Source organism: Ursus arctos, unplaced genomic scaffold (assembly GCF_023065955.2).
Source record: "Ursus arctos isolate Adak ecotype North America unplaced genomic scaffold, UrsArc2.0 scaffold_13, whole genome shotgun sequence".
NCBI classification, from domain to species: Eukaryota; Metazoa; Chordata; class Mammalia; order Carnivora; family Ursidae; genus Ursus; species Ursus arctos.
Genome location: NW_026622797.1, coordinates 3,784,746 through 3,807,113, shown reverse-complemented (window position 1 = coordinate 3,807,113; position 22,368 = coordinate 3,784,746). Strand labels below are relative to the sequence as shown.

The following is a 22,368-nucleotide window of genomic DNA, read 5'->3' as shown; positions in this document are numbered from 1 at the left end:
ATACAAGCAATGATAAGAGCCTAGTGACTCTGCACAAGTAAATTATCTATTCATTATTACAAACACAAGTCAATTTTTTGGAGACGTACGGCACCTACATTAAAATGTCAACCTGATAAACACATGAATCTGCAGGCATGTAATTCAGGGAATATGTTATCTAGGACCTACTGGCAAGCTACTGCTTCCACTTTAGGTTCCTGTGAATTCAGCAATACACTCAGAATTAAGCTAACTTAATAGTGATGAAAAATGCCTTTTGTTGAAAAGACAAATCATTCGGCTTGGAGCCGGCAAGACTTAGCACACGCTTGATCACGCTGTGCACCGAGGAACCTACAGCAGGGAAGATGGTGAAGTCAAATGGGTTTCCCCTAGGGGAGAGACTTACAGGGACCTAACCGGACCGTGGAAGCCTCGCGAGAGATTCAAGTACACTAGCAGAGGAAGGCACACAGCTTCCCTCTCTGTGTTCTCACGTGTCCCAGAGACACTGTGTAATTCTCTCTCAGAGACATAGCGGGCCCACGGATCACATGAGAGCACTCTCACTCCCATGCTTCTCTAATGTCATATTTCAAGAAGTACATGTAACACAAAGCAGCAACTCCAGACTGACTAGTGTGGGGATTACAACACTTGTGAATGAGTGAGCTCTTCTGGGCTGCCAAAGTGATCTACGAGAGAGAGCAGGCTCAGAGCTGCTGCCGGTGGAAGAGCAGGTATGTTATTCCTCTATCAACTTGCCAGAGGACGTGAGCCCGAAGTGACCACAACCTGGGGCATTATTTTAGATTTCAGCAATTCAGTAGATAGGTCAGATCTATAGACAGTCTTCCCCGTAGCAGGAAAAACCAGTTATGAACCTCGAATGTAATAAATATCTACAACTGCTTCCACTGCCAGCCCGAGGAGGTTTTTCTAGGTCAGACTTTAGGCAAATGGGACATTTTCTCTAAAATGATATCTGAACTATGATACATGGGAAAATTAAAATAATAATGTTGGTAATATGGTTTAATTTACTGACATTTGTAGAAAATGCCAGAGAGAACTTTTTGGAAAGTAATAAACTAAAGCATTTTCTCTTCTACTGCTCTTAGTTTTCTCCTACAAAAATAGAGATACTTAGCGTCTTTAACATGTTCTAGTGAGTCTATTTGCAAATTAACATGATCACATATACATCCGCAGTCCTTCACTTGGAAAGTGAAGACGGATGAGCATGTCTCTCTACGGTCTGAACGATGAGCCCTTCTTACCAGACTACTTCCTGACTGCAGTGGACAGCAGTCTGTCACTGTGTGAGCCTGCACTTAACTTAAACCACTGATCAAGAAGACCCACCGCAACCCTAGAAACGAACACTTACTTTGATACATCAAGTAGGAAGTCATTCAATTCAGTCTGTTTAGCAAGGCCTCTGCATACCTGCCATAGATAATAATGGCTGTTAATCATAGAGATTTCTGCTTATTTAAAATAACAATTCCTGAATACTATTTACCTTATTTTATCTTAAAAGACATAACACAATCACTGTTTACAAGGCAGTAATACTATTAGTAACAAGTCATATTTATTGAATGCTTAAATGTGCTAAGCTTGGTTCTAGGCACTTTAGAGTTACTGTCTCATTTAATCATCACAAAACACCACAGATTTGGGATTTACTTCTACAACTGAAGCATAAAGAAGTTCAGAACCAAGTTCCTGCTCCAGAGTTACTAAGTGATGGAGTCAGCATTCAGATCTATGCAGTCTACCTCCAGAGCTGCTCTTTAAAACTACTTTACGCTTTGAAAAATGACACTTGGGCACATATTCCACTTATACTTGATATGGTCTGACCTGAGAGGTCCTTGCCACTCATACTATTATCCTGTAACTATATACTTTATCTCCTCCCATCACACAACCTGAGTGTGCTGAAACGGATTTAAAAAACAAAACAACAACGAAAAGAAGTGGAGGATACAAAGCAGAATTATATTGCTATTGTGTCCCTGAACCTTGAAGTCTAGTTGCCAGGAAACTCAATAAAGTTTGTGATCTTTTAAATTAGACCATATTTTCAAGAGAACCAGTTATCTTAAATTTGAGATGAAAGTTTTTGTATACCATTTAGTTTAAAGGATGCTTTAATTTAGGAAATGGAGTCATAAAAATATAGTATCAATGTTACTGCCAGTAGGAGTCCATTCCTTTGCTTTCAGTGGAAAACAAAAACCATAATAGAACATATACCATTTATGGCATATATGATTTACAATTTCATATAAATATATAAAAATAACTGCAAGATATTTAAGGCAGGGAATAAGTAAATAAAGTGAACAGAGACAAAATTTTAGAAATAACAAAATACCTAATATCCAAAAATAACACATTAGGGTCACTTATTAACCCCCACCCCGTCCCCCAGTGGCTGCACTTTAAACAACTCTTCTCTCTAAGGGAGCCCCCGTAAAAACACCCCAAAGGCACACCTGCACCTGATGTATTGCTACTGAAGCCCAGGCAAGATTTGCTGTTGCAACCTGAAGAAAGAGGATGAAACACGTTTTGATTAGTCACATGCAGACGTCCGTTGTAACAAAGGACTCCAGCACACATGTAGATGAAGAATTTCCTGAGGCCCCTGAGTATTTGACTATTTTGCCAAACACAGAGAATCAAATATGTACAAGAATTTTCTTTTACATTTCCCGCTCCTTTATAACTGAGTTTAGTTTCTTGTTCTTCTTGACTTTGCGTAAAAAGCAAGATGAATTGCTTAAGAGACTTATCATCCAATGATTTTCACATAAAATAATTATTTTTCAGTTTAACAAAGATACTATTAAAATGGCCTCAACCACCACTATACAATGATGAGATATTTCTAAAATTTGCTGACAAGTTCTCCAATTACTAGCTATTCTACTTCTTTTATTAATCATTCACTTCCCAACAGTCACTGGTGCCTCGTGGGTACCAGGCAGTACTCTAGGTGCTGGAGACACGGCACCACCACCACGCACCAGCACAGCCTACACTGGCCTGGGGGAGAGAGAAGACAAGAAAGAGAGTAAGAGAAGTGCACGGGGTCTTAGCTGGTGACAAAGGGCTACAGAGAAACAGAGGCACAACATGGAGATCCATGCAGTGTTCAGGAAAGGCCTCCTTCCTGACACGGCAACATGTGCGGACACTCCTGAAGGAGGTGGCTGAGGTGGGGACAAGGAGGACACGCACAAGCCGGGCAGAGGGACAGCAGACACAGAGCTCTGAAGTAGGAGCAGCTCAGCCTTGCTCAAGGGCCCAGCGTGGCTGGAGGGAGAGGGCAGGAGAGGAGGACAGGCACAGGCAGAGATGGAGGCGTCTGGGTACTGGGAGTGACAGGTCACCGCAGTATCTGGTTTAGGATTAATGAGCCAATTCTGATTCAGGGAATAGTGCATGAAACTCAGTCTTTCCAAATGTGATGCTGGAATCTTTGTTCAGGATATCCTCTAGGAAGAGGACATTTTTAAGAAAATATAGACAACCAGAATGTGAAAACTCTCCAAAGTCATCCTCCTACTTCATTTGATTCACAATATGGCATACTTCTATTTTTATTGTTAGAACGGATTCTTACTAAAATAAGTTACTATATTTCTAATTTAATCAGTTTTCTCTCCAAGTAACTACAAAACAAAGGTTTTTAAAAACCATCAAAACATTGTTAAGCAAACTGCAGTTTTAAATATTCATTCATTTATTAACGGAACAATATTAATGAGTACCCTCAACGGGCCAGCCTCACCTCCTGATGACTCATACAGAAGGCTTCTTTGCCCCAGTGCCGATACAGCTCGAGGATACCAATCAAATCACCAATTGCAGTGACGATCGGTAAACAAAGAACAGACTGGATGCGAGTCCCTGACTCCAGTCCAGTACCTCTTGGAAATCGTTCATCCTGAAAAATCAAAGGAAAAAAGATATAAACTCAGTAAAAGAAATGGAATCATTATGGTAAGATTCTTATTTCGGTCAGAAATTGCCTAACACTTGTAATAAAACATAGGCAGTCCTTTTCAAAGGAAAACCAAATGATGATGGACACTAAAAACTATATTTAAGAAAATGCTTATCTTTAGCAGCACGTCACCTATACACAGATATGGCTTTAATGTTTCTTTATCCCTGTGCAGTAGAATTTAGTTAATCAATGAATATATATTAATTTCATGCAATAATAAAAATACCTATGATGGCTGACACATATTTAAGCATGACCTTCTATGTGCCGGAACTCTTCCAAGGGCTTTATTGGCATATAAATAACACATGAAGGAAAGTACATATAAAAAATTGTTTCTCTTCTATTTTGAAGGTTAGAATAACACAGGAGTGTAGGTTAATGACAGTCATTTTGAGTGAATCGCAAAGGCTCACATTAAGTATTCAAATCACCCAATAATTACCAATTACTTGTGAAAAATGCAATTGGTTCTTTGACTTTAATAACTTTCTAGCTTAGCAAATCACTCAAAGGAATACAGGGAAATCGAATGAATTGATACCAAAGCATCAATTCCATTTATTCAATTTCTGCTGTCTGTAGGAAGCTTTTCATAAATCAAGAACAGGACAAATATGTATTTGTAATTTACAGATCTTTTGAAAGCCTGCACATACAACAGAACATTTTCAAATGACAACTTGTATAGTATCTACTTTTAACACTTTTTAAAACTGAAATATATTTGACATATGACATTATGTAAGTTTAAAGTATAAAACTGCTGATCTGATATATTTATATATTGTAATATGACTGCCATTGTAGTGGTAGTTAGCACCTCTATCATGTCACATAATTATCTTTTTAAAAAAAATTATTTACTTATTTTAGAGAGAGACAGAGAGAGAGCGCACACAAGTGGGGGGCAGAGAGAGAGAGGGAGAGAATCTCAAGCAGACTCCAGACTGAGCGTAGAGCCCGACATGGGGCTCAATGTCACGACCCTGAGATCATGGCCTGAGGTGAAGCCAGGAGTCAGAGGCTTAACTGACTGAGCCACCCAAGTGCCCCACATAATTATCTTATAATGATGATCTAGTCTTTCAGCAACTTTATCTGTATCTCTAACTATACAGATAATTAGTGGCAAAAACAGAATTAAAACCCAGATCTCATGACTCCAACTTAGCATTTTTTCAGAGCAATTTCATTACACTTCTATAGTTGTTTGCATACTTGTCAATTTTAAAGTCTAAGCTCATGTAGTGCCATTTCATCACAATGTTCACATACAGTGTGGAAGACTGCACCAAGGGCTCCCTTTTGTGACATTCCCCACACCCGTATCCTTCTGTCAATATCTTCCAATACTGATCTGGTCTTGCTTATGTGATTTACTTTAGCTAATGTAACGGTAGTAAATTTGATGAAAGCAGAGGCTTGAAAACTCACTTGCATGTTTCACTTATTCTCTGGAACCTCTACACCATCATGAGAACATTCCAGGCCAGCTTTACTTAGGGGTGCAGTGGGGAGGTGGGGGAGTGACAAACACAGAGAACTGAGGCCCTCTGAAGCCAGCCAGCTGCTAAGTGACAGCCGGTTGATCTCAGATGCATAAGCAAGCCCAGCTGAATACAGCCCAATCAGCAAAATGGCCCAATCCACAGACTCCTGAGAAGTCACAGGTGGTTGTCGTAGGACGTCACTAAAACCTGGGGTAGCATGGTACACAGCATTAGCTAACTCATTCATATCCATCTTGCTAGGATATACAACACAGAACACTGATCATTTAGTTTACATAAATGTAAACATACATTTTATGCTTAACTATACCAGTATGTATTGAAATAAGAACTATTTAAATCTAGCTCTCAGTGGGTATATAAGATACGATTTTCTGAGGATAAATTTTAGTTTACATACAAATTCATTTATTGATCGTATCTTGCTCTAATGCTTTTATAAAATGGTTTGAATCATGACATCAAAATGATAGGTCATCTTTATGAAATAAACACTTCACGTTACAAATGTCACAAAGTAAAAAGCCATTTACCCCAAGGATGTCTTCCACTAGCAACGTTTTTCTGGACTTGGCCACGTAGGCAGAGATGGTGGTGCCCTGAGCAATGGGCCCAGCAGGGATGAGCCGGGGTTTTCCTTCCTTGATTCCAGGTGGAGTGAACACGCACAGACTCTAGCAAGAGGAAAGAACATGTTTTATAGACCTCCCTGTACTTCGGCACTACAGAAAGACTCCAAGATACTACTTATCGGTCATGAGGAATCTGTGAGCCAACTAAGAGAGACAGAAAATGAGGAAAAGCGCTTTGGTCAAACTGGGGTATGTGAGGTGAAATTCTCTCTCGTATTCCCGATAGGACACAAAATACAGGACTAGATATAGGACTTCAATGTATGCCTAGGCAGGAAATAACTCTTAAAATAGCCTCCTATTTTGATATATAGAAAACAATAAAATGGAAAAAAAAAAAAAAGGTGTCCTTGGGGTCAAGGTACTGTCGAGAAACAGACAGACATCAGGCCCAACCTCCAGAGAGTGGACTTACAGATCTGGAGACAGGATCAGGGACTACAAGGCAAATTGATTTGTAATCATTGATTTGGTTGTATTTTTTCATTTTCATTAAAAATCCTTTTAAGATTAGATAATCCTCTTAAGCTACACATGTTCCTACTAATACTTGCAATTACTAAGCAAATTCTAGTTGAAGATATGGAGTTGGATGTAATTATACACTGACTAGGTACGTGATTTTCAAGCTCTGTCATGTCAGAGAACACTTTCTTCCTATAACATTTTACTATCACACGAGAACAAAGCCTATAAACGAGCTCCTTCAATCAACTGGGAGGGGGGAGGGAAGCAGAGCATAGGTGCACCCCCAGCTGCTTTAAGTAAATCATCACTACCTACAGATTAGAAGCTAAGTTCTAAGTATTTTATTCGCATATGTATCTATATCAGGACAGTGCTTACATAGGATTTGTAATTAAGTACAATCAATGCCTGTGAGAAATACATTTTAAATGATTCTTTTTAAGAGATTAAGTTAAAAATGTTTATTATGCTTTAAAAAAACTTTTAAAATTTACGTATAAGACAGCAAACGACAATTCCACATTATTGATTTTTAAAGAGGCTGGAATTCGTGTCACCAGTTTAAAGGTCACTGGTTGTACTACACACCAGTATGCGTACGGCACAGCTGAGGACTTCAATTAGACTCAGTAGCTACCACTGCCATAGTGAGTCAGGTGCCACCCTCTCTGTGACTGAGAGAAGAGTAGAGGAATTATCCAAGAACAGGAAGAAGGGATGACTATAAGAAAAAATTGTAAAGGACGTGGGGTATTTAGCCTGAAGAACAATCAGAACTGATAATGATTTTTCTCAAACTGTGAGAAAGTTAATCACAAAAAGGATGCTGAGCAACGTTCTCTTTCTTTACCAAAGACAGAACGCAGGAAGTGAACCTGAACGGAACTGAGGGGTTTGCCTCACTCCTATAGAACTTCCCGGGGCTGTGACAGAAGGTAAACTCTGGAGCAAGCTCCCAACAGTAGCTTTGGATTTTTTTTTTTTTTTTAAAGATTTTGTTTATTTGACAGAGTGAGCACAAGCAGGGGGAGCAGCAGGCAGAGGGAGAATCAGACTCCCCGCTGAGTGGGGAGCCTGATGCGGGACTCGATCCCAGGACCCTGGGATCATGACCTGAACCGAAAGCAGACGCTTAACAGACTGAGCCACCCAGGTGCCCTGGATGTTTTTTTTATTTTTAAATAGTCTTTGGCTTTTTTTGTTGTTTGAAGATCTACAACAGACATCTTTTTTGGATGACTTTGCTATATGCTTTTTAAGGCTAGATTTAATAATGTTACAAGTTATAATTAACCTTCAAAAATCAATAATGAAAGAATAGCTTATACAATCCTATATTATTAGGAGGTCATTTATGTAATGTTACAAAATACTTATTCCCTGTATGTACAGTTTCTATGAGGCACGAAAAACGGATAAGCAAATACTGCACCAAGGGTGTATGGAAAGCTATTCTATGTATTAGGCTTGCTGACAATAAGAGGTTTGGAAATCTTTCAACTACTTGACAGAATCTGAAAAACTTGTGGATAGTAAACAGCTACCAAAATATTAAATAATTCTTTACCATGGAAACTTTATCTTTGTTTTACCAATTACCTTATAATTTTTGTTCATATTTATCAAATAGAAATGTCTCCAAATGCGAGCTGGAGGCGAGTGCTAACAGTACGAATAAATCGTCAGATGAAGGCCAAACGCTCAGGCAGGCAGGGAAAATGAGGACCGACCCAGGACTGACAGCTCTTTCTGACATGGTTTCCCCTTCTTCCCTCTGCATTAGTGCCTTCCCATTCTTTTTTGTTTCTGCGTTTTATTCCACACGATTCCCTGAGCAAAGGTTCCCCTCATAGCATCCGTTTCTGACGGAAGATCAACCACTGGTTTGAATTCTGTGTTCAGTAACAGCACGTTCTTTACGTTCTTCGTGATCTTTGCAGTTGAACACACTAATCGGCAGCTATGATTGCAAGCAGAAGACATCAGTAACAAACCTCTAAATCAGCGGCTGACCTTTACATGTACTCAAGGGACGCGGAAGATCCATTAAGCCGACCTTTACATACTCTCCAGAAAGAATCGAACGGACAGCTGTGTACTGAACAGTCACTCCCCAGCGGTGAAGCTGCCACCTCCACCAAATACTCAGCCTCCGAGAGTCCTTGGTCTGTGTGATTCCCAGTTCCTTATCGGGCGGCTGATCGGTCCACCGCACTGCCTGAATGACTATCAACCTGTCGTACATTTGGTGACCTGACAAGGCAAGTCTTGCTTCAGGTCTTAGTGTTTCAAAAGTAACCACAGTTTATTTGATAAGATAGTCTTTGCATCTTTCATTGGCAAAGGGGCTGCATTACTGAATTAACCAATAATGGGTGTAAGTAAGTTCTAGGGACACTTGTAAAGGAAATAGTAACTTTATTTTTATTTTTTTTAATTTATTTAAATTCAAGTAATTAACATATAGTGTATTATGAGTTTCTGAGCTAGAGTTCAGTGATTCATCAGAGTAGCTTTATTTAAAAAATCATTATGATTTTTGACATAAGGGTTTGACTGGGATGTTCAGATTATTAAGATAAAAAATATACTATTTTACAGGAGGGTGAATGGGAACTGCTCTTTATCAAACATCACCACACAGTATATAGAGTGTATTAAGACATAGAGTGTACTATGCATGTACATACAATGTACCATCGATGTATAAAATCCAATGAACTGAGTCTCTAAAATTAATTCCTGCTCTAACACTGTATCTATGAAAACTTGTATTAGCACAACATATTTTAGGGGCTAGAGATAAAAACTAAAAACAAGGAAAATGTGCCAAGTTGCAAGCCTCAACCACCTCTACTCTTTCCAGAGAAGAAATGACCTGCCTTCAGAACAAGCAACTTGACAAATCCTGCTGTTGGTCTTCCTTTCCTTCGATGACTCTCACACGGGCCGACTGTTAGTCCTCCTCCCAGGACCATCAGAGACTGGCCATGTGGTGGGAGGGGACAAATTAACTTCCCCAATTTTCCAAAGAAACCCACTACGAGCTAATATTTCTGGAATAACAGCAATTTTTAATACTTATTTCTACGGTTAGGTAGTTGAAAGTAGATTAAGATTGGTAACAGTAGTCATGACCAATAGGTTGACCCAATGAAGCCATAAAAAAGCATTCAAATTATAAAAAAGCAAATTAGGAAAAACAGATTTGGTGGAAAACGAGCAATAGAAAAGACTATCACAATTTATTGAAAAAAAAGCATGGTTTTTTGATGAAATGGGAAAATTTGGTTCATTGACATCAGTTAAATAGATATGTCAGGTGGTAGACATTGTTCTCATCTTCTCTCCCATACACAATTCAAAGACCACTTTACTCATGAAATTCATTTTTTATATGTTAAAGTTTCAACTCACAATCAGTTAAATTTTAGAGATACTTTCAAAGCATATTATTCAGGCTTACCATTGAGTTATTTTTCTCACAAGACACTAGATGGCAGTGGACAGTAAATGAATTTAGATCTATGCAGATGGCCGGAGCAACTGGCCCCCACGTTCACCTGGAACTTTAAAGAGAGAACTAACTCTGCATAATTCTTAAAATTAACCTACTGAAGATCATTGTGCAGTTGAAGAAAGTCATGCAATTACTTTAAAATACTTGCTATAAACTCTTTTTAAACACTAATATATGAAAAGCTATCTATGAACTTATTTTAGGAGTCAAAAAATTTGAGTTCAAAACATTTTCAGCTTTTACAAACAACTCTTATAGGTAACACAAGAAAAACTGTAATGATAATATTATAAAGTATGCTATGTACCAGAGTAAAAGACCAGGTATGAAAGAGAAAAACTGTAAAAACAGTAGAAGTTTAATTAACAACAACAACAAAAAAGTTTCCTTCCAACAAATATTTCAAGAGGACCCTATACACGCCATTATGTCAGTCTCTGCTACGGGTCAGGACATACAAATACACTACTTCCTAACTCCGGATTTCTCACAGACTGCTGCGTCTGCCTAAGAAAGCCCTTTATTTCCCCTTCTTATCTACTAGATGAGAGGTCTTCCAAGCCCTGCTTCAACAGAGCTAATCATCCGAGTTGCCTGTAATGCGATCCACCCCAGCACCCCCACCGAATTTAGTACCCCAGAACACCGTGGCTTCCTCTCTGTTTGCACTCGAGAGCTTATGTCACACTTAACTGTGGATTTCTCCATTTCCTCTGCTGGTTGTACATTTGTTGATGACAGGAATGGTGGTTTGTTTTGTTTTTTATTATCTTTGTATGCTCAGCAATTTAGCATAGATTGTTGGTACACAGCAGGTATTTTAAGTGGTTTGCTGAATGAATAACCTTCATGACATAACATTTAACCAATGGAAGTTAAACTAAGATTTAGAAAGTTTAAACATCTTGTCAAAGTCACAAAGTGGTGAGCTGGAACTCACATGGGCCAACTCCAGAACCATGATTTTTTTGGGAAGCTGTCCTTCTTCCAAGCTCTGAAACAATGTGTATAGCACAGGAATTCTCTCTCCTGAAGGACCATCCCAGGGGACCCGGTGTAGCGTGAACAAGAAAAGCACAGGGAAGGTGTAATGATGGAAGCTATCCTGGTTCATCACTGTTCCCAGGGGCAGCAAACGGCCTGACCAAGGTTTGTACTCATAAGACAGTCTGGAATTTATGTCCTAGTGGCTTTAGAAAAGCTGTATTTTAACACTGTTTTTAGTCTCTTCCACTTACTGGATCTATTAGGTTCTTATCATCATTTGCATTAAATGGGACAATTTCTATTTTCCTCAGAAACTGTCCATTTTGTCTAGATTTCCATATTTATTAGTGCAAGCATCTTCTCATAATTAATCATTTTCATTCTATCTATTGTTGTATCTTCTAAATTTTTAAAGAAAACAATTGTGTTTTCTTTTTATTAATTAGGTTAGCAAATAGCTTATATCTGTATAGTCTTCTTTAAAAAAAAGATTTAATTTATTTAAGAGAGAGAGGGGGTGGGGGAGAGCGGGGTGGAGGGGCAGAGGGAGAGAGAGAATCCTCAAGCAGACATGGGGCTTGATCCCATGACCTGAGCCAAAAGTCAGACACTCAACTGACTGCACCACGCAGATGCCCCTAGATCTGTATAGTCTTTAGATTCTATTGTTTGTACGGGTTTTCTTTTTCTAAGTTCATAGGTTAAGTTGGCAAATCCCAAGAGGACAGAGATTTTTTCTACTACCGTGTCTCTAGTACCTGGAACACTACCATGCAGTTGTACCCAGTAAGAATGTGTTGAATTAATGAATTTTCTTTTGTCTCTTATTTATTAATGCCTCAAAAATGTATACAAGATGTTTAATACTTCAAAGGACATGGATCTTCCACTGCGAACAACTTTGCCCAGAACTTTAGCAATACTACAATTCATTTTCGTAAATATTGTACTCTATCAATATCCCAATAACTGTATTTTCCCCCCAAAGAGTCACATTACACATTATTTATAATTTCCTTGTTTTTAGCCATTATGGGGATCTGAATTCTTAAATGGGGGCTAAGTGCATCAAAGTAGGGTCTAACCCAAAGAAGAAAGGGAAACCCACGTTGGTAAATCCTAAAATTTTATATATATATATATATATATATATATATATTTTGATAAACCTACTTATTGATACTACAAACATTCTCTAAATTGTATTTCTGATCTATCAATCACTAAAAACACTATTGTATTCTTCTGTTTTTTTTGTGTGTGTGTTTTGCTTTACAAATTTTGATGCATCAAATATTTATAGCGTAACCTTCATAACAGCTCTGCCTTCCCTGCAGACTAAACCCTTCAGAAATCCCAAGTGACCTCCTGTTCCAATTTAATGCTTTTATTCCCCAAACTCAACTTCATCATTGATCCTGCGGCACTTGCTCTCCTTTTGTTTTCATTTTTCTGGAATAGGTTTGCTCCATCTAAAATTACCTTTTTATTTATTTATTTGAGAGAGAGAGAACACAGGACGGGGTGAGGAAGGGGCAGAGGGAGAGGGAGAAGCAGACTCCCCCTGAGCAGGGAGCCTGATGCGGGACTCGATCCCCGGACCCTGAGAGCATGACCTGAGCCGAAGGCAGACACTTCACCGACTGATCCACCCAGGCGCCCCTAAAATTACCTTTTTATTTGCAACCACTCCTGAGTCCTTTGTTTATACGCATCTCTATAAAACAGAAGACAGTTGTGGCATTTTTCAATCTAATCTGAGACTTTTTTCTTTTGATAGCTGGGCCCATTCTACTTACAACTTTGTTGTGACATGTTTTTGTAAGGAGTTCCATGATCTATTTTATGTTTTATTTTTTGTGTTTTAATACTACTTACTTTGTCTTCTATCTTTTCCTTAACTTCCCATGTTTTCTTTGAATGTTTTCCTCTCTGGTAATATTGATGTGAGTTTTTGATTCTACTAGTGGAACTTTTGATATATTTAAATATTATTTAAATTATATTTCTTAATGTATCAATTTTGGAAATTATTTCTGCTGATTCTTATTTATGAAAAAAGAAATTAATACTTTTATAAGAATTTTATAATTCCTCCCATCTCTATCTTAATCCTTGGTATTTTTGATATAGACTAAAAATTTTATCTCAGTCTATTTGGGTTACATTATTATAATTTTTTCACTAAATCATATACATTCTAAGTGTGAGTTATTTAAGGCTTTATAACTATGATTCAAAATCCTGAGGGAATTTTTAAAAAAAGATTTATAAATACCTATAAAATGCTACCTTGTATTAAGAAAATACACGTGTCTGCTCACCCAAGGCGGGGGGGGGGGGGGGGCGGAGAAAGCTTTATTTTATTTAATATGGTTAGCTTACATTTTAGAAGTATGTCAACATCTGTTCAAGCAATAGGGCAGATTAGATAATATGATACTCCTGAGAAAACAATTTTAAAATTATTTAAGGCTGGATAAAGTACATTTTACAATCCTTTCCAATGCATTGCTGGACTGAGAAGAACGGAAGAAATCCACGGGAATCTAAAAAGAAGTCAACAAAGGAACCTTCAGGGCAAGCAAATCCTGAGCTGGATTGTTCTTGAGAGCAACAAAGCCTAGGCATACTGACCTCCCCTCAGGAAGTCACTGTGGCAAGCAGGAGAACCCCTACAAGGAGCCAGGACCCGCAAAGGGCTAACGCCTCATTTTAGCTGGAAGGGTAAATACACTTAGAGCTGCAAGGAGATTACTAGGACCCCAGATTATCTTGAATTTACTGTTAGAGGGAAAATCAAAATCTCTTCTGAGAAATCGTAACTGTGTATCACGTGGGTGTGAGGCTTGAATCCATACTAGTTTGTAGTCTGAAAAAAGTCTCATGAGAGAATTTAAAATAGTCCTGGATTAGTAGTGCCTTAGGTGACTGGCAAAAACAAATACGTTTCCTGTCTCCAGGAAAGGAACTTAAACACAGCCCTTAAGAACAGCCACTTAAAAAGGCCCAAGGAAGAATATGATTCACAGTTAAAACGTAAAAGAAAATAAAACACACAAGCAAATAAGTGACCATCCATCAGAGATGGATGGAACAAAAGCCAAGAAATGTAAATTCAGAAAGAATATAAAACAATATTAAAGAGGTATAGCTAATGTTATATATAGTTATGTCCCAAGAAATAAATAAGTTTATCTACTTAAAAAATATCCAGGCAATGAAAAACTATACTGAGGAACTGAGAAAAATAAAAAAAGAACCCAAAAGTAACTATGTTCAAGTCAATATACAGAGAGATAATTTTTATCAGTCTGAACGCTCTATCCAGCAAAGGTATATTTTTTCAAGAAAATGATGATATAAAGACATACTCAGATAGACAAAAAACTGAGAGTTTCCCACCAGCACACTCTCACTAAGGGAAATTCTACAGGTCAGAAGAAAAGTGATTCCAAATGGAAGACTTGAGATGCAAGAAAAATGACAAGCAAAGAAAGCGGTAATGACGTAGATACATCTGAAGGAACACTTTGGGGGCACCTGGGAGGCTCAGTTGGTTAAGTGTCTGAGTCTTGATCAGCTTAGGTCTTGAACTCAGGGTCGTGAGTTCAAGGCCCATGTTGGGCTCCATGCTGGGTGTAGAGCCTACTTAAAAAAAAAAAAAAAAAGACAGAAAGAAAAAAAAAGAAAAAAACACTTCAGTAAATTTAAGACTTCACAGGCAGTGTCTTCTTCCTACCCACAGAAATCCCCAGGGCAGGGAAATATTAAGGGTGTAGCTGCCTGTGCCGAACACATACAAAGAAAAATGTGGTGAACAAAATGCAGTAATTATCTCCTCAAAGTATCCTCCCGGCAAAACAAAGTCTCTGCCTTCATGAAGATTACATTCTAGTGAGAAAGCCAGATAAACAATCACACAAATCACAGATAAATACATAATTACAGAATCGGCTAAATTCTCTGAAGGAGAAGCACATGACATGAACACACAAGAGAGTGAGATGGACTTCGGAAGGTCAGAAGAGGCTACAATTTTCGTGAGGTACTCTGCTGTTCCTAGGGACATGCTGTTGAGCAAGACAGGACCCAGGAAGCAGGGACCCCAGAGAGAGCCACGCAGAGTGAAATCAAATGATGTCAGGAGCATATAGGATCAAGAGCTGACCAAAGCCTGCCAGGGATATAGTGTCATCCCCTCAATTAAGTTACAAAAGTGAAAGAATTAGAACTGATATACATAGAATACAGTTTGCACATTGTGGACACAAAAGCTTTTTCTAAATCACATATTCCAGGAACCTACTTCATGAAGGTCAACGTATAAACAAGCTTGCAAAAATAAAGCAAAAAACAACAACAGAACAAAACAAAACAGCCAAATGACTAAGAATATGGGATTTGGGATCTAAATCCAGGCCCTAAAAGTTGAGCACTTCCTGAGCCTCACACACCCTGCAGACCCCTGGCCTCTTGTTGCCTGCCCTTCCTGACCTCTGCAAACCACTTCCCCCCATTCTCTTTCACACAGAGCAGAAGAGGGTCATCCCATGGGGCCGTCTCAGTTCCAGGGTTCACTCACTTCTATTCATATAAACAGCTAGAAATGCTGAGTCCAGGATCCAGGCTTCAGCAGAGAACTGGACTGGTCTGAGTTTGGGTCACAAATAGCTGTGATTGACGGGAAAGGGTCACATGGTATATACTCAGCTGCCAAGGCCAAGCCCTGTGAGTTGTTTGCAGATCCCAGGGATGTCATAAGGAGATGTGCACTCGCAGGATCACCCTGAGCTAACATACACACCAGGACATTTTAAATATCATTGCAAATTATATACTAGTTTTTTGAAAGGCAAAATTTTAGAAATAAATATTTAGAATGAACAGGAAAGAATGAGATTTGTTATTTTAGTAGCTTAGCCATTAGCCTGAAATATCATTTAAAGTTTTTAGAAGTAGTAGTGATAGCTGAATAATTCAATTTAATAAACATTCTTGTTCTGTACATGGAAGGCACTAGGAGAGATGCTGGGTGAATGCGAAGATGAGTAAGAAAAGGTCCTTGCCCTAAAGAGCTTTTAATCCTGTAACATAAATTTTTACTGTGCAAGCAAAAAGAAGGGCTGCAGAAACGAAGATGATCAATCATGGGTTCAGTAAATCAGCCAAGAAATATTTTTGTGCAACTAACTGTTCGTCCGTTGCACTGCTGTATTATTCAAGAGTACTATCAAACACCTCAGAACACTTGCATCTCCACTCCTATTAACATTTTATATAATATAAATAGCACACATTTTGATTACTCACGAATACAAGTATTACATTGCAAAAATACTTTCCAAATATCAATTAACGATGCCTAACACATAAGAAATACATAGTAAAAATTTTCCAAATATATTTATAAGTGATTTCTATATATTTTAACTATGAATATAATTCTTACTTGCTCAGAATATTATTCTAAAATGTTATATATGTGGTTTTAATATCATAACAAAAATCAAATGCCAGTAGTTGAACATCTTGAAGTACTTTTGACAGTGCTTTCTATACACTGCATTTGATGGTGGGCTGTGCTTTGAGTAAGTTAAACCAGAAACACAGGGTCCAGCCTGTTGCACAGAAGACTGGAGCAGGTGCCCAAGAAGCCCTGTGCCGTGGATAGTCTGAGCTATGGCCACCAGAGCTCAGGGACCCCCACTTAGTAACTCTGTCCCAGCACTGCTGGAGTTGCCTTAAAGAAATCTAAAAAATCTCATAAAAATGCTAAACTTTTGTTCTCACTCTACCCTACTGCAGACTGTGTAGACTGTGTGTTGCAAGGGCATGCACCGTCCACGATGCCCCAGCCCACAGTGCTGAAAGAGCGTCTGTACAAAACAGTAAGTCTAGAAATGCCATTCCTAAGATAGGATACCATAAACCAAAACTAAAACAATAAATAAATTGTAAGATTTTATGCCCAAATGTTGCCACACTGGTAAACTTTACAGCTGGCAATAACTGTATATGGAAACGGAACACAAAAATGAGTTTCAAGTACCTAATTCCCATGCATCTGTTAAGTTGTTTGTAACACAGTGTATCTTTTTAAAAAAGCTTATGACATTTTCTTATCTAGAGCACCAAAATCTAAATTTAGATACTTACATTATTGCACTCTCCAAGGAAATACAGTGCAAATCCATCAGCTTTTGTGGCTGCCAAAGTAATAAAAAAGGGAAGAAACTAATCTCAATGGAAGAACAGACCACGAATAGACCACGTACGAACTCTTTAAGGTGAGACCTCAGATAGGAGTCTTTGTGAAAGGACTGTTAACATAATTAATGGTCATGCAGTCAACTGAGCAGATTAACTTATGGCTTTACTCAATCACATAATTAGAGCATTTTCATTCATTATTTATCAGCTATTGCAAATTTTAAGATGTGACATCCTCAAATGCATATAGCAACCAATGTACTATGTAATAATATCTCTGTGAAACTTTAAATATCATACTTATTGGAAATATTAAGAACTGCACTTAATTTTTAAAGTATGAAACATACCAGATGTGATATCCATAACAATGAATAATCAATATTAGCATCAACCAAAAAGGATGATATATATATATCCACATATCATCACTGTAGAGAACAGAATTTAACTTTCCTAAAACTGCTTCAGGGCCATCATAGCAGATAACAGACATTATCATCAGAGGATTGCCCGACTGCAGACTACTGCTTCACTCCTTTTTACTCGGGTGGCCTTGGGTAAAATACGTGGCCTGTCTTTGCCACAGCTTCCTCATCAGTAAAATGGCGTTAACAGTATATAAATCTGTGATCTCCCCAAATAAATTAAAGATGGCTTTTTTTCCTTAAAAACTAATGATTTCCTTCACAAAGATGTGATTTAATTCAATAAAAGTATATTTTCCAAAGAAAACTAGGTTTTATTTAGAAAGCATAGTACATTCCATTTATGTATCTGGCAGATAGATACTTTTTTTGGATTAGATAATTATGGAACTTTTAGGTTTGACTCATTCTGGTAGTTTCATAATAAAATATTTTCATTCCAAATTTAGCCCAAGAATAGAAGTAAATAAATGACTTGCATTTGCCTTGTAGTAAGTATATTACTTTTTCCATTTTCTGCAACCGAATAAAAGAAACTTCGGTTCAAATTTTCTACCAGGAGGAATACAAAACATTTCTTACCTATTTTAATGATGCTACTCAATTCATAGAGGAGTAGCTGGTTGTCTCCTCCTGTATCCAACCGCTGTTCTATGTAGCTGTTTAGTTCATATACAACTCCCTGCATATTCGTGTCTTGGTACTTTTTAATTACAAAAAAAAAAGGAAGAAAGAAAGAAAAGACATAATTAAATATAATAAAATAAAAATCCCTTAGTTTATAAAATATACTATTAACATATAATTTTATATACTTCCTTTTATGCTTTTACATATTATGCTTGTAAAGAGCATTATTTAAATATTAAAATCTACTATAAAATAGACTGACAAAATTGCTAGGACTTAGAATGATAGATTCCACATATACTTATTTATATTAAAATATTAAATTTTACAAATTACCATTTTATTTCTTAAGTTTTATATATAACCAGTAAAAGTAGTACAAAAGTTTGCTAACAGAATGAAACACTGTAAGATGCTAGAAAAGTGAACTGATACGCATTGCACTGAGGGAAGCAGAGTTGATTACTCTCCATTCATATGCACCAATGGGGCCCCCACCCTGGTTGGATCTCAACTCTTCCCTAGACAGGAGGCAGCGGCTCTCACGGTTGCTGTCACGGCAGTCCCAGCTGCCCCACTGCAAGTCCAAAGCCCTGGGCTTCACTGTGGTAGCAGGGACAACAGCAGGTGGACGGGGTTTGGGAAAAAGGTGGAAGCTAAATCGTAGCTACTTCGGCACAAGCTAGCACCGCGTCTTCTCTAAAAGTACTGAAAAACTGCTTCCCTTCGTAAGCCTATTCTCCAAACAATAGCCATGGTAAATTTTATAAACAAAATAAAATTCTGTCATTCCCTGGCTTAAAATACTCCTGAGCCTTCCCACTGGACTTAGAATAACAGACTCCTCACAGGACTGCCTTCCACATTCTACAAAATGCGGTCACTGTCGCCTACAACACTGTCTCAAGCCACCTTTCTCTTCCTTGACCATTTGGATATCTTTCACTCCTAAAGGTTTATTACTTGCCATTATTCTTTTTTCAAAATTCCAATATAGTTAACATACAGTGCTATATTAGTGTCAGGTGTACAAGATAGTGATTCCTCACTTCCATGCATCACCTGGTGCTCATCACAACAAGTGCCCTCCTTCGTCCCCGTCACCTGTTTCCCCTATCTCCCCACCCACCTCCCCTCTGTAACCAGCATGTGTTCTCTAGAGTCAAGAGTCTGCTTCTTGGTTTGTTTCTTTCCTCTCTCCCTTGTCTTTCCATTTGTTTTGTTTCTTAAGTTCCACATAGGAGTGAAAGCATACGGTATTTGTCCTTCTCTGACTTATTTTGTTTAGCGTTATACTCTCCAGCTGCAACCACATCGTTGCAAACACTTGCCATTATTCTTGACCACTGTTCTCAATGAATGTCTGGGGAATGAGTGAATGTGAATAAATACATGAAAGAATGCATGAATCAATCATTCCACACATAGGCACTGGCAATCCTGACAATCCACTACACATAGGCACTCTTCTACACAGAAGAGATGCTAAGGAATTCACAGAATAAAGTTCCAGTCTTCAAGGAACTTACATTCTAGGTGGAAGAAAATAAATAAGTGAATATTATAGTGTGATAGGTGGTGATAGGTGCTATGCAGAAAAGGGAGCAGGCAAGGCTAACAGCCAAGACCTTTGGCAGGAGAAAGTTAGCTGAGATGCCCTTCAACAGACGAATGGATAAAGAAGATGTGGCCCATATATAGAACGGAATATTACTCAGCCATCAGAAAGAACGATTACCCAACATTTGCAGCAACATGGATGGGACTGGAGGAGATTATGCTAAGTGAAATAAGTCAAGCAGAGAAAGACAATTATCATATGATTTCACTCATTTATGGAACATAAGGAATAGCAGGAAGATCAGTAGGAGAAGGAAGGGAAGAATGAAGGGGGGGTAAACAGAAGGGGGAATGAACCATGAGAGACTGTGGACTCTGGGAAACAAACTGAAGGCTTCAGAGGGGAGGAGGGTGGGGGAATGGGATAGGCCGGTGATGGGTATTAAGGAGGGCACATATTGCATGGAGCACTGGGTGTTATACGCAAACAATGAATCATGGAACACTACATCAAAAACTAAGGATGTACTGTATGGTGACTAACATAACATAATAAAAAAAGAAAAGAAAAGAAAGTTACCCTTTTAAATAGGAGGGACAGGGAGGGAAGGCTTCACTGGCATGAGACATCTGAACAGACACCATCGGAGCCTAATACCTTTTCCCCTGGAATCAGCCTACCCTCCCCCACCTTCCATATCGGGGACTGCTGATTATCCACCACCTCTCTCTGCTTCTGACCTATAAGCAGACTCTAGTTCACGCAGGCCCCAGAAAATGAAGTTTGAAGGATGACTTGTCTCAAGATGCAATACATACCAAAAAAAATAAGACACTACTTTTTAGAGATCCAAACACCATTATGGGTCCCAGTGAGAGGGCAGTGGACATCAGGTGAGCAATGGAGCTGGAGCTCAGGTCTGACTCAGAAGTGAGCCCCAGTGGGTTTTCAAACACCTGTGGTAACTACAGTTTTAGAATGCACTTTTGGAAAGGCATCCTCAGAAACTGACAGAATTCCACCCTGAAGGATCCCCACTGAACAGGAATGAAGATGTGAGACTTCCAGAAATCTAGAGCAAGAGCTTCCCCAGCGGAGAGAACAACAGAAATAAACTAACGAACATGGCCCCAAAGTGTCAAAATAGACACCTACCAAGCATTCTTATGCTCTAGCACCAAGTTTGAGAAAGACCATATCCTTAGACTCTTACCTACTGCTGCCTCTCCCTGCATCCTCTCCAAAATCAGCTTCTCTGCTGTGTGCTCTGCTCCCACATCTGCTGACCCTGAGGAGCCTGGGGTCGGCCCCTGGAACCTGTGCATCCTACCTGCTTTGCTGTACACTCCACCATGGTAAACCACTGGCCTCCTAATCAGGCTTTGTGACTCTTTTTGCTAAAAGTTTATCTGGTTAGCAGTTAGTCATAACTTCCCAGTTACTCTCTAGCTGCAGATATTCTCCAGGTCCTACTCTTGTGCAGATACCACTGTGGGAGCGAAAGCCTACACAAGAAAATCCCAAACACTCTGAAATTCTAATGCCTACCAAGCACAATAGCATTGTATGGGGCCACAAAAGCTCATGCTGCTCCTTTATCATCTGTAAACAAGATCCTGTTTGATGACTGCCAGTTTTGAAGAACTCCAGAGAAAAGATTCTACTCTAACATACCCTCTCTCTCCCTCACCACTAATTAGAACCATTCGTTTTGTATTTTTTCCCCAAAGTCCTGGGAAAGTGCTTATCTGAGACTGAAGCTAACCCAAAGAAAAGCTAGGCTAAGAGAAATAAAAAGACTGTCATAATGACAGAGTTTGAACCCCTAGATCCAGACACACAGAAACCATCACGCCCAAAACCCTATCCCTAGACACAGACTGTTCACGAACCAATACATCTCTGAACACGTCCTTCTCTTCTGGGGAGGGGCACGTTAGCTAGCCTCGGGTGGGCTCCTAGTCACCCCCTGGAGGAGGCCCTATAAAAATGACACACAGGCAGACGCCTTCCTCTGACAATGCGATCCTGAGAGTCCACCCTCATGGGACCCGTGCGCAGTGCTGAGAGTGAAAAACAGCTGCTCACCGTCTCCTCTGGAAGGACTGGGTTGTCACGTAAGTGAGAATGAGAGGGCATGCCTCAATATGGGCAGTTCATTCCGGGGTTTCCTTTCTCAGTGCCTCTGAGCTTTCCTTTTCTCATTTGTAGAACAAGGAGGCTGAAGCACACTGCCTTTAAAATACCTTTCAACACTCACTGTCTATGATAATCTATGACCTAGGATTTTCATTTTGTCATTAAGCTTCAAATTCTAATAGATGGGTTAGTACACCCTGCTTCCTTTGATTGCCAATGACAACCGCATCATAAGAGCAAAATGTTTTATTATGGTTACTATTACAT

General features: G+C 38.9%; 1 protein-coding gene across 2 annotated transcripts in view; it reads right to left on the bottom strand.

Moving 5' to 3' along the window:
- The window catches only part of PDE10A (phosphodiesterase 10A), a 286,912-nt gene that overhangs the window by 69,161 nt on the left and 195,383 nt on the right, over positions 1 to 22,368 (bottom strand). For both annotated transcript variants that reach the window (XM_026505185.4, XM_057310905.1), the window contains 6 exons: positions 18,354 to 18,474; positions 17,290 to 17,339; positions 6,057 to 6,197; positions 3,791 to 3,946; positions 2,490 to 2,540; positions 1,373 to 1,431 (listed from right to left, as the gene is read on the bottom strand). In XM_026505185.4, coding sequence (XP_026360970.2) covers positions 1,373 to 1,431; positions 2,490 to 2,540; positions 3,791 to 3,946; positions 6,057 to 6,197; positions 17,290 to 17,339; positions 18,354 to 18,474 — 578 coding nt within the window. The remainder of the gene's footprint in view (positions 1 to 1,372; positions 1,432 to 2,489; positions 2,541 to 3,790; positions 3,947 to 6,056; positions 6,198 to 17,289; positions 17,340 to 18,353; positions 18,475 to 22,368) is intronic.